General features: G+C 46.2%; 1 protein-coding gene across 1 annotated transcript in view; it reads right to left on the reverse strand.

Moving 5' to 3' along the window:
- The window catches only part of TP53I13 (tumor protein p53 inducible protein 13), a 91,337-nt gene that overhangs the window by 58,700 nt on the left and 18,985 nt on the right, over nucleotides 1-13,652 (reverse strand). Inside the window, exon 3 of the mRNA XM_086951453.1 lies at nucleotides 2,929-2,964. Coding sequence (XP_086807579.1) covers nucleotides 2,929-2,964 — 36 coding nt within the window. The remainder of the gene's footprint in view (nucleotides 1-2,928; nucleotides 2,965-13,652) is intronic.

Consider the following 13,652-nt stretch of genomic DNA (forward strand, 5'->3'; position numbering starts at 1 on the left):
GCTTCCGTTGCTGGTTCTTGTACCGCTGATCTAGAATCATGGACCCAGATTTTTTTTATTTTAAATATGTGGGTCTCCATTTGGTGCCCCCCGCCCCACATGGGGGCCTTGGGGTCAGGTTGTGCTCACCCTGTCCATTGTGTTACCTTACATTAAGTTTTTTAGACCAAGCCCCTTGTTCTGCAAAGGCAGTCGCACCATTTTCTCCTGATGTTGGGGTCAGCAAATAACATCCTTTCAGATCCACAAATCTATCTCTAAATCCATGGGTCCAAATTGTCTGACTAGAGATAAAGCTCCCTCTACCAATCTAAGGGCTCATGGAGATCTTCGGATATCCAAAAATTACTGATCAAGGTATCTCTAAAATGTAACCTCTTGATGCCTAACCCGAGCTTCCTTTTAAATGCAAATTTCTTGAAAACTACTGAACTGATTTAAACCAAACAAAGAAAACACAACACATTTCTTTAGTAAAGTTCTACCTTTATGCCAAATGTGCTATAAGCTATTCAGCCATTTTTTCTGTACTGAGAGCAAAGAATCCTATGTAAACTAAAATGGAAAATGACACTTTTGAGAACCCTACTTTTTTTGGCCCCGATTCACAAATCTGCATGAAACTTGCCATGAAAGACTAAAAGTGGATTTGTCCTATTAGTGAAAAAGTTCAAGCAGAAACCACACCATAGTTATTAAGAAAACCATAATGTTTTTCCTATGGAAACGAAACCATTAACATTACTTGCATACAGTTGCCTCTAGTGTAAATATATATATATATATATATATATATATATATATATATATATATATATATATATATATATATATATATACACAAATGAGTCAAAACGCGTTGATGTTTGCTGTGGACTGTAAATAAAATTGTGCTATTGTGGAAACTTGGAGAGCAGCAGTAATTTTGATCTTTGGATTGCAACAATACGGGAAAATTGGTCTGTTCCTGCCACAGGCACCGGCAACAAGTGTGCGTCACAACCAACCTGACTGTATTGCTGTATATAGTCTTTTGCAGTCTCCTCTGAGATTTGGACATGGTCCGAGAGATCCCTTTATGTTGGGACCAACAATACAGATCCCACTGCATCCTTCTGATGTGCTTGACCTGTAGGATGCAGGAGGCAATTCAATCCCAGCAGCCTCAGAGCCAACGTCACTGAAATTCATTCTTGAGGCAGAAAGAGCAGGATCACAGCCCAAACTCCCTGGACTCTTCTTGTCAGGGGAAAGGCACCAAACCAAACCGCACCCAGAATGGCTCAGATGAAAGGGAGCATCAGATAAGAAGTCAGTTGTGACTAAGGCATGCTGATAGTGAACCTCACGGAGATCTGGATGTTCATCATAGTCAGAGGGCAGTCATCAAGATAGGGCAAAACTGGGACCCCTGACCTTTGGAGATGTGCAACCAACACTGCCATCACTTTCATCTGCATTTGCTTCGATGATCCAGGGAGCGGTGTGAAACATGGACCCTGAGGTGGAGTCGGCAGAGGCACCAGTAGGGGGCCAGTGGTGCGTCTAGTTTCACTCTTTGGTCTTGATTAGTTTATGGATTCATCAATGAAAAGTCACTGCAGGCCTTAGAGGCGTGAGTCAACCCACAGCACCACATGCAACCTGATTGGGATCTGTCAGACATTTGCTTGCGGCAGTCCTTACAAGGCTTAAACCTTCCCTTACACACTGGTTTTCTTTAGAATTTTATTGAGCTAAAGTGGTGTCAAAAAGACGAGAGGTAGCACTGGATTCGCACCTTGTGGCATTGAAAGAAAGGAATTGACATCAGCACATGGGAGTGGCGCCTATTCTGGTGAAAAATTAGGAAGCTGAGGACTCTGTGGTTAGACGTCTTTATCAGAAATTATTTTTAACACCTCTGTCATTACCACAGGATTAAATAAATGACATTCACTGGTACTTAATTGAGGAAAAAGGGAGATGTGTTGTAGTCTGTTTCTCTCAGTCATCTGTCTCAGTGCTTCAAGCAAGTAATGTGGGTAGAATTTCAGTTTGAGCGTCTGCCATTACAAGATGTGCTTGTTTCCGGTTCAGGGAAGACCTGGCTTGGCAGTTCGGGCTGGACGGTTCCCATGAGGCACAGGTTCAAGACTGATTTGCATATAGCTGGGTCTGAACTGAGATAGCGAAGTGAGCTAAAGAACGATGATGGTTTCAACCCAGATCTGTACGGGGGGGGGGGGGGGGGGGGGGCCTTGAGTGTCTGAAAAGTTTCAACATTCCATCCATCAACTCCTTGTGTTTGCTTTGTTCGCCCTAAGTTGGGAGAGTATGCCCAGACGTGGGTCCCTTGCTCACTTTGCCAATGGATTCAAGCGAGCCTGGCTGATGAGGGGTGTTAGCCCGAAACCACTCCCAGGATGCTTGTTTCCATTTCAGGGAAGACCTGACTTGGCAGTTTGGGCTGGACTGTTCCCATGAGTCAAGACTGATTTGCATATAGCTGGGTCTGAACTGAGGTTTCGAAGTGAGCTAAAGAACGATGATGGATTCAACCCAGATCTCTGACTGGGGGTGAGTGTCTAAAAAGTTTCAGTGCTCTGTACAGCATCTCCCCTTGTTTGCTTTGTGCTGAGCTAATGTCATCATAATCCTGGTATGAAACCTTGGCCTAGCATTCAAATCTACATGAAAGGGAGCATGGACTTGTATAAAAAAAAAAAATCCATCTATCCATCCATCCATCCATTACTCGCCCCTTTTAGGGCAAAAGACGCCTGTTGGTCTTCGCCTCTAGTCATCAGAACATGTTAGTCACAGCTCTCTCTTAACCTGACATTCCAAACAGTTAGCCTGAGACTACATATTCTCTATTCGCAGCACTGATGAAGAAAGCTCGGTAAAATTCAGTTACATTAACAGGGTAAAGAAAACAACTCTTACCTGCTCAGAATACTGTAGGGCCAACTGTGGTATCACCTGTCAAAAGGGAAGAGGCAAAAATTCAGCAAAGAGCTTCCAGTGTCAACCAACATAAAAGAATGGGAGGCAGCAGACCCTCCACCACAGAAGGCCCCCCCTGTGTAGCCACAAACTTAACAGTAAGAGCAGCAGCAGCACATGCTTTGCAGCAACAGTAATGTAGGCTACCAACAGACCGGACGGGGTAGCAACAGTTCATGTTTCTCTCATACCCACACCTCATTCTCTCCTTCTCCAACACCACCACAAACACCAAGGCCAACTTCCACAACTGCATGACAGATGTCACCAACTAGATGAAGGACATCTGCCTGAAGCTCAAATCTGACACCGCACTAGACACCTCCATTCTGCATTCTTTTCTCTAGCCCTCACCCCCCACATCTGATGTAGAGGTCACTTCTTCTCCTACCTAGCAGCAAAGACATTGAATGAGCTACCCTTTCCTCTATCAACCTCCCAATCTCTTTCTGAGTTCTGAGAGTCCCGCAAAACCTGGCTAGTCAGCTAATCAACTGGCCCCTACAAGCGCCTGAATACCCTCACGGGTGTCAAGAAGCACTCTACAAATCTACTGATTGATTGATTGATTGATTGAAAGTTCTTGGTCAAATGAAAACTACAAATCTTGCAACTTCTGTGCTAGGTAAGGGGTAGCACTCAGTTGTCAAAGCCATCAGAATATAGATCCTCTCAGTAATAAGGATCTCATGTTTTGGATGAATTAAGACTCGGGAAGTTATCTTCATACAAAAGTGAATATGTCACACTGAGTTGCTATTCTATGTTCCTTAATGTTTCACATTTTCATGCAGATGTGTGTGTAGATTTGGGTTTGAAAGTGATGTAGCAACATTATCTCAACAAGGGATCACGTTTGTAGCATGTGTCACTGTAGATTGCATGCTGTGCACATGTCAGTACGTGTGGGCTCAGAATGTTACAAGTTAGTTTACCTTCGAAGAGACAGTTTTAGTTTCAAGGTAAGGTGATTCATGGTTACCGCAATAAGACAGGGCACCAGGACACAAATGCTACCTGAGACTGTTTTTTTCTGCCATTAGGTTTGGGCATGTTTTGCTTGCTCCATAAGAATTTCAACACAGGAGGAACATAAATGAGAATGACTTGTTTCAATGAGATGCACTTGTTGGCGTGAGGGGGAAGCAGATGGAAAATACTACACCTAAATCTGTCTCCCATGCAATAACACATTTCGTTGGTTGGAATAACTTCGAACTTCTAATAGATCTTCCTAGGAACCATGCGGAAAGCACCTGTTCAGGGTACAACTGATTTTGTTGCAAGAAATTAATTCAGCATAGACAGTATTGAAGGCAAGTGCATTACATGGAGATGTAAAGCCTGGACTGTACTGAGACTCCTTCTGCGTCAGTGGCTGAGGTTGTTGATGGCTTTAACTCGGATGAAGGTTCATGGTCCGGTACAGTGGAAGCTCATTAGGAGAGTCCAATTTCTCTATCACCCAGTGACTTCTACTCTGGAAATGAACTCTCAAGCAGCCCATGTGAAACCTGCACCAAGGAAAAATACTATAAATAGGTTTTTGGGCTAAATTCTGAGAATTGTCAGAGCAACCACAGCATCACAATGGCTACACTCCACTCACACACACAGTAGCTTCATTTAGGAGATCGACCTTAATAAGAGCTTAAACTCTATGACAAGGAACTGTCTGAGAGTGACATGCCTTGACAGAGACACCGCCTCATTCAGCCACCTCATCCGGCTCAGAAGTCAGCTCTACTCAAAGTAATCTAGGTAATTCGTTGTTTAAAAGGCACCTTTGACATCCAAGGATTTTCATAGACAAGTGTCACAACCTCAGAGTGGAAAGGACACTGAAATGCCTTTTGACACCAAAGATGTCAATTGGCTTCTTATCCAAAAGTAATTCAACACGGACCACAGGACACTTAGAAGTTGACCTCTTCACACCTAAAAGTATGCCAATGCAGTCACACCAAGAGGTGCAGCTCATAAGGTCCAGCTACATGTAGAGAAAGAGGGTGATTTCATCACCGATACGCTGTCCAAAACAGATCATTGTACATCGTTTTTCCCAATCGCAAAATGATGTATTGTCCCATCAGCCATCTGCACAGGAAGTGACATCACTGGATTTGCCATCATTCATTTGTACAGGAAATGATTTCACTGGTTTCTAGCCAAAATTGTTTTTAAAAGAGGAAGCCAGACAAAATGATTGCATTCGTAATCATCCTTCTGCACAGGAAGTGACACCATTGCATTTCCCATCATTCAACTGCACATTAACTGACATTACTGGACTTCCCATCATCCATCTGTTCAGGAGGTGACTAGTTTGCCTCTTACCCTTCCAACCAACACCAGTTTGTTCACATGGGCACGTACAGGTCACAAAAGATTCCAGTCACCTGTGGAATCCCACAGGGCTTAATACGGTCTCCTGCCATCTTCAACCTATACATGGAGCCGCTCAGTGCCCTACTCACAGATGATACACAACTCTACTTGTGTGTACCCTGCTTCAGACATCCAATGTAACAAACAGAGTTTGAACATCCACCAGACTTTAAGGTCCAGCACCTACCTGAAGCTCAACCCCACCAAGATAGATTTGCCGAGAATAAGTACAAACCTCATCAATGATATGAACCTTGACAGTTCCAACCCCAACTTTCACAGAATGCCAAGTCACTTGTATTCACCACTGATATAACCCTCACCCTATAGGAACTCACTGCCAAAAACAAAGACTGCCTCGTAGAAGCTCTTGCTTATAAAGAAAGTTAAACCATTTAATTCAGAAAACTACTTCCGAACAGCTGTTCAAGTCCCCGTAGTCTCGTATATACCTACTCCATGGCCTCCCGGGTACCACACTGGCACCCTTAGAAGCATCCTACACACTGCAGTACATCTCATCCAGGGCCTGAAGAAATATGATCATATGACACCCATCCTGATGGAATACCATTGGCTCTGCTTAGAGCATCTTCAAAAATAGATGTATCATTTACAAAGCTATCACGACCAGCAACCCCTGCTCATTTTGCAGACAAGCTCACCATCTCTGGTGGATCTTGGCACAGCCAGACTCTTGATTAAGAAGTTGAAAAAATAAGACTGTAGGTCTTTTCCATCTATTCATCCAGGATTTGGAACAATATCCCCATATCAATTAGGACCACCCAACGCTGCTTCAATTTAGGAAACAATTGAAGACTTATATCTTTAAAGAACACTACATCAAAATGCATGAACCATCCTCAACTTAACTCCATCTCCTCTAACTCACAGTTGGCCTTATGCTTGGCTTTGAACATCTACAACGCTACACTGCCTTTTGGTTAGGTTTACATTACAGAGATTTCATATACATGCATAGATACATGCTAAAATATATAGGACCCCATCAAAGTGAGATCAGTCACACCAAGGTCAGAGAAAAAGTATACCGCTGCACCACAAAAAAAGCATAATCATATACAGGCAAGTGCCGCTTGAAACTATCCAGTGCACACAGCACAGAAATGACCACAGAGTAAGAAGACTGACGCTGCTAGAAAACATCTTTTAAGGGGTATTGGAGCATTGCAAATTCCACGACCTGTCTATGATAGGCATCAATTGGAGGTAATGAGAAATAATGCAACATCTCACAGAAATGAGGAAAATGTCAATATGTAAAGCGCTCTGATACCTCTGGGTCTAGCCAGCGCTATATAAAACTTTTAAAATAAATAAATAAATAAAAATAATGTGCACCCTGGAAGCTACAGATACAGCCATTAGTCAGGTCAATACTAGCTATGACTGGTTTGGCATTTCTGAATTAGACCACAGGCAGCAGAGATGTTGAAAAGAATAAAAAAAAGACACTGACAAACTAGGGCTATGGGAGTCCACCTGTATTAGCCACAAAAGACTGACTTCCATATGCCACAGGTACAACCAGCTCCAATGTCAAGCTCTAGTACTAGGAGATACATCTAACAGCAGCCCTTTGAGAAAGAATAATAGTCAGGAAGGAAAAGCAAATACTCCAGAGGAACCTTTTGTGCAAACGCCAGCGGCAAGCACCTCTGCCAATAAGCAATGACCATCCTCCGATTTCCCACCTCGATCGCCCAACACACGTTGAGCGCAAACTACCCTTACATCTTCCTTAGTGGGAGGATATATTCTCGTTCAATGGGCACTATCCACCACAGTGCACTGCTACTGCCTATACTTTCATTCCATCCTTCCAAATCATCCTCCCTTCTGCTACAAAATCAACATGGATCATCATAAACGGTTGATGGAGGAGGGACAGGCGCTTCTATCAAAAGAAGCGATAGAGTTAGTGACAGCATATCTTATGGTGGTAACGAGTGTACTCTAAGTACTTGTTTCATCCCCAAAAGGGACAAGATTCTGTGATCAATCTTGGAAGTTACAGTTCTCTCATTTTAAACTCAATTCAAGATGACCACTTTGTAGGATGTCATTCCATTGTCCAGCAATTTAACTACATGGCAACCCTCAATGCCAAGGACACCTTTTACATTCTCAAACACAAGGCTCATCACTAGAACCTGAGACTTGTGATACATTGTATAGATAAAAAATTCAAAGCTTTACGATATAGTATGAGCACAGCCCCCGCAGTCTTTACCAAATGCTTCTAGGTACTACCAGCACACTTATGTCGCAGTCAAAGGCATGTGTTTCTACTGGTTGTTAAAGGGGACAAGCTATGTGCAATGCCTCCCGCACATCGATAATCTACGTACCAGCCATGATTTTCTTCTGCTCTAGAACTTTGGGAGCAGTTTTTAATTATTTTAATCATTATTTAATTAATTTAATAAAATATTGCCGATGAATGGTACATTAGCTGTAGCTTTCACTTTGCTCTCCAGTCCGCAAGCAAATCTGTGCGGAAACAGCTGTTTGCTCAGAAGCCGTTTTCCATCTTGTGGATACTTAAAGCCACCATTTTTAGAGGCTACTTATTCTAGTGGCTTGGGGTGCAATTAAGTGCACCGCTCTTAAGGAAGAGGCAGCGCCAATGTGCAGCCTATAATCTAAGCACCAGCCAATGCTTTCTTCCGCACTAGCACTTTAGGGTCAGTTTTAAGTGTTTTTTTAAAAACGTTAATTAAATACTGTTGGTGAATGATACATTAGCTATATCGTGCACTTTTCTCCCCAGTCCGCATAGCTCTGTTGCACATAACCATTTTCCCTTCTTGTGGATACTGTAAGCTGCCATTTTAGATAAACCGTCCTAGTAGTTAGGGATAAAATTAAGCACAATTTTAAGGAAGGTGGCTGTGCAGACACGTGAAGTAGGAGCTCCAAAGGCGAGTCTGTCCACACCCAACTGCACCATTCCATGTGCAGTAGCAGCCCTGCTGTCCTTTTTAACCCAGCAGCCTTCCGAAGAATCATATATTCGGCCAAAAGGGCTCATGGAACAAGAAGCTATGGGTAAGTAAAATGTTAAGTTGCAGATACAGCATAATATTGGATCGCTGTCTTGCTTTAAATGCCATCAGTTGCCAAAGGTTGGAGTAGAGCCAGAAATAGGGCCTGATCCTTATCACAAAATCTCCGGAGAAAGGCAAAGGCATTAGGTAGAACATGCAAGCAACATTACAGGGTGTCTTAATAACACACATTCACTCCCAAAGCATGTTTTTGTAATTTCCAAATTTTTAATTGACAAGGATGTGGACTTCATGTTGTTAACAGAAACATGGATTAATGAGTTATCAAATTTCAATATTGCTATGGCCGTCCCGTGGGGTTATTCAATTACTCATGAGGACAGTATAAGAAAAAAGAGGCAGAGGCCTAACAACCATCTTTCATCACTCTCGCCAATGTTCCTCATTTCCATGAAATGGCTGAATGGAGCTGGAAGATCTGGGTTTCGGTCACTCGCAACAATCCTTCTCAGAAGCTTTAATTTTCCATCCACCCGGTTATGCTTCTGGATTTTTCAACTCTTTTCTGAGGCCAGGCATTAGGATGGGTCCAGCCATACCTGTGTAGCATAGAGTAGTAACAATCTCCAGTGGGAGTTTGCGAAGAAAGACACTCACATAATGGGGTTCCTCAGGGCCACTCTTTGAGCCCTACTCTATTTAATGTTTACATTACCCCCGTGCTAATATGTTATGTTATGTTATGTTATGTTAAGCTGTTTTATAGCGCGCACAATTACTGCCGGAGTATCCTGGCGCGGAAGAAGGAAACAAGGGAAGTATAGCAGCCGAGCCCTGAAATAACATAATAATTTACACAGCTAATCTAAACAAATGGGTTTTTAGTGCTTTCTTAAAAACCGTGAAGTCCACCGTGCTGCGCAAAGAGACTGGGAGCGCATTCCATGCTCGCGCCGCTCTCACTGTCACAGAGTGCCCACCCAGCCGGGTGCGCCGGAAACGCGGTACTTGCAAGAGGTGTTGAGATGCTGAGCGCAGATCTCGATTGGGAGTGTACCACAGGAATCGTTTCATCAGATAGGCGGGGCCACGCCCATTGATGGCTTTATGGGCCAAAGTCAAGATTTTGAAGGTAATTCGATGCTGCACCGGAAGCCAATGCAAGCTCTCCAGGTAACTCCTGACGCTGATCCGCTTGGAGATGTTCCCCAACAATCTAGCGGTGGCGTTCTGAATAACCTGGAGCCGCCCTATCAAGTAAGCCGGAGAGCCACTAAACAGAGCGTTCGCGTAGTCCAGGCGCGAGAGAATTAAAGCTCTCGCGACTGACTCGCGAGCAGAGGCCGGCAGAAGCGGAAAAAACCTTATATCAATATCAATAGTGTAGTCTGGGATGGGGACGTGGCTTGACGCCAATGGAGTAGGGAGTTCTGATCTGCACACCCTTGGGAGCGGAGGACACTCCAGTGGGGAAAGTAGCGCGAGCGCCGGAGGGACGGAAACCATTCCCCAGTGGCAGAGAAGGAGGCTAAGCAGTGGAGAAAGATGGCGCCCGTGACAGCCTAGCAGAACAATCCCCCCGCCCCCTCTCCCCCCCACCCACCATCCAGAGGCACCGCGGCCTCAAGCCTTTTGGGAAGCTGTGTCGTCTGGCAAGACCCAGGTAGCACAAACAGGAGAACAGAATTAGTGTACTGGAAGCTATTGGGAGCATTAATGAGTGTACCACGGGCGACCAAGAGGGAAAATGGCACCCGTTGCCATCGCTTAGCCCGCAATCGGCAAACTCCTAAGGGAAGGAGGGGACCTAGAGAAGCCCACTGAGGTCCCACCAACCGAGGACTGAGCTGGTGAGTTCCTACCTCCGTGAAAGTGAGGGGTGAGCTGCCTGGACACCGTGGACAGAAGAGGGGCTTCCGCGGGGAGTGCCGCTAGCCGGACTGCTAGCGGCTGAAACCGCGGAGAGGAACTATGCTGCGGAGGTGGGAGGAGTGGGTGCCACAGCAAAGTGGAGGGCCCCATTAAAAGAAGAGTGAGTGCTCAGAGGAAAAGATAGCAAAAGGACCATGCGGGGGACAAAAAAATATTAACCAGCTGTCCAAATATGCAGGGCTCCAGCTGAGCGGATCTGACCGGGGGCTGGACAGATGGCTAACCCCCAGGGATAGCCCTGTGGCTTAACCCCTGACATACAGAGGGAGGGAGGGAGGGAGGGAGGGAGGAGCGAGGGCCCTCGCAGAAGATCTAAAAGAAGGGCCTGGGCTTCCCCTGAGGGAAGGCCTGAACACTCACATCAGAGTCAGGACGAGGAAGGCTGGAATTGTGGAGGACTCCCCCACTTTGGATATGCCTAAACGACCTATGCCACGCAAGACAGGGAGCTGCACAGTGGGAGCTACAGAGCAGTGCCACACGTTTCAGTTGAGACGAAGATGACTGCGGGGGGAATGGCCTTGCGAAGGTTCCCGGAGGCCTCGACCGGTGAGAAGCAAGCATAGCGACACAACCGGAAGTCACCAGATACAACATGACCCTGACCTGGGACCCAGCGAAGGGGACTGTGGAATAATTACACAGAGGCTTGCAGAGCAGAGCAGATCTCGGGAGAAATGGATGCCAATAGAGGACCCCCAGCATGGGGAAAGTTACTTAAAAAAGAGATCCTGAGCCACAGGACCTGAAGTCCAACAATATAGGGGACTCAGAGAAGCTGAATGATGGATACACGACCCAGAGGGAGCCCCCGGCTAGTCCGACACTTCAATATATTCTACAAGCTATAGAGACTTCAAGGGTGGCTGTGAAAACTAAAATTGACAATCTCAGAGAGGACTTGGGACTCCTAAGAGCAGACCACTGACGCTTGGCAGAAAGGGGCACCTCCAACTAAAGTGCCATAAGCAAAATGGGACTGAAGTGGACTATCACAGTAGGTAAGTTAGCAGAGATGGAAACACAAATACACACCCTCGAGCTTAGAGCAGAAGTTGTAGAAAATTGTTTGCGCCGCAATAACCGGCGAATCGTGGGCCGAAAAAGTTGAGAGGACTAACATAATTGGGTATCTTCAGAGATGGATCCATGAAGAGATAGCTGAGGAGGGTCTCTCACCCTATTTTGCTATGGAACGGGCCCCTCTTCCCAACCCACCCCCCCCCCTCAACCCCGGGGACAGCGCAGCTCTTGTTTTATAAAGACCGGGATCACATGCTCTCTCAAGCCCAACTGTGAGGGCAGCTGATGGTGAAAAACAGCACAGTTAGAGTTTTCCTGGACTTCTAAAGAGAGGTACAGAAGCAAAGAGAATCCTTCTTGCCAACCAACTAGGGACTCAGTACACAATGATTTCTCCTGCAAAACTGAGAGTGATGATGGTGGCAGGGACACAGTTCTTTACTACCCTAGAGGAGACATGGGGTTGGATCGATCACCAGGCTACCGACAAACAGGACCGAATCCCACAGGAAAGGCGGGAGAGGAAAACTGATCGACAGAGAGAAAGAAGAGGCAGAAACGCAGAGGGAAATAGACAAGGAGGGAGCGGTGATCACATCGCTCAGTGCCTCCACAGCTGGGGAGACATCCTCACTAACAGAGGCAGAGTCCAGGGACTCGGACTCAGATCACAGCTCCAGCACGATCAGATGCCGTAGTCAGGAACTGCCGGTGGTGACCCAAAGAACAATGCTGGACACACAAGCATGGGCGGGGTGACAGAAGAGAAGAACTGGGGGCCACTGTCGAGATGGCACTGCATAGGCCCCTGGTACCACCAGATAGTATTGCTGAGCTGAGCAGTGGTTTGGGGGGGAAGCCCCGTGGGGTAAGGGAAGGATTGCTCGCTCTTGGATTAGGCGTCTTGCACGGCCCCCCAAGTGTTACTTTTTCTGTTAGATTGTACAAACTGCACAAAGTTTGGATGGGGGAGAACCACTCACTTGTCCTGGGGTGCGGGAGTTGGGGAGTTATTAACTTGTTAGTTGGGGACACTGCAGGGAAACTATGCCAGGCGCAGAGTCGCTGGAAGTTAGAGAGGGTAGCACAGATCCTCCCTCAGGGAGCCTCTTCAAACAAAAAGGAGGGATCGCTGAGTAAGAGTTATACTAATGGATAGCGACACGGCATATAAAATCATGACCTGGAACGTCAGGGGGTAGCACACTATGAGGAAACAACAAAATATTCTCCTACTTGAATAGGAGTGGGTTCATATTGCCCTACTCTAGGAAACGGATATCCTAGCTCCTGAAGGGGTCGCACTCTATTGCAGATGGCGGAGGTAGGCATTTTACACCTCATTCTCAGCATTTGCTAGGGGAGTGCTGATCTGGATATGGATGGGGATTCCTTTTACAACACACGGGGACTAGGCCAACCCAGAGGGCCTGTACCTGGTGATCACGGGTAGGTTGGATGGCCAAGATGAGACGTTAATTAATGTGTATGGGCCTACTTCGGACCATGTCGCCTTTCTGGCCAACATGTCTGGCATACTGGAACCTCATCTGCTACATTCCACCATCATAGGGGAGACTTCAACTGCATAGCTGATCTGATGTTAGATCGCTCCCATCCCCCACTCAGGGACGCCCCGACTAACAAGACGGCGTGGGCCTTCACAGAATGGCAGACCAGGTGGGGTTTAGTGGACACAACAAGAAGGTGGCAAGGGACTATTCACACTTCTCACACGTATATGAACTGCGCGTCCGGCTGTATAACTTTCTGTGTTCCCCTGATACCCATGCACTAGTACAGGAGGAGGAATACTTGACACGCACTATATCTGATCACAACCCAGTCCTGCTGAGGCTGCGTTGGGGAGCACGTCGCCAACTCAACCCTACCTGGCACCTTAAACCAGAGGCGCTGGAAGACCAAGTCTTCCTCGAAGACACTAGAGGTCACATAACACAATACTTCTCGGACAATGCATATACAACCTCATCCAGACAGGTGGAGTGGGACGCCTTCAAGGCATTAATTCGGGGTTGCTCTATGGCGGCATCTATTGCCATGCATCGCGCTCTGGTAGCAGACGTGGAGGGAGCAGGTTTCTGTGTGCAATATTAGAACGTATGCAAGTAGGACAGGGCTTCCTGAGATGAGTGCAGCTGCTGTATAGGGAGCATCTAGCGAGGGTGCAACGGGCTGCACAATATCAGAGCAGTACCAAGTGGCGAGGGGATACAAGACAGGGGTGCTTCCTCTACCCCCTGCTGTTCCTCTGACCATGGAGCC

Source organism: Lissotriton vulgaris, unplaced genomic scaffold (assembly GCF_964263255.1).
Source record: "Lissotriton vulgaris unplaced genomic scaffold, aLisVul1.2 SCAFFOLD_2288, whole genome shotgun sequence".
In the NCBI taxonomy this organism is placed as follows: Eukaryota; Metazoa; Chordata; class Amphibia; order Caudata; family Salamandridae; genus Lissotriton; species Lissotriton vulgaris.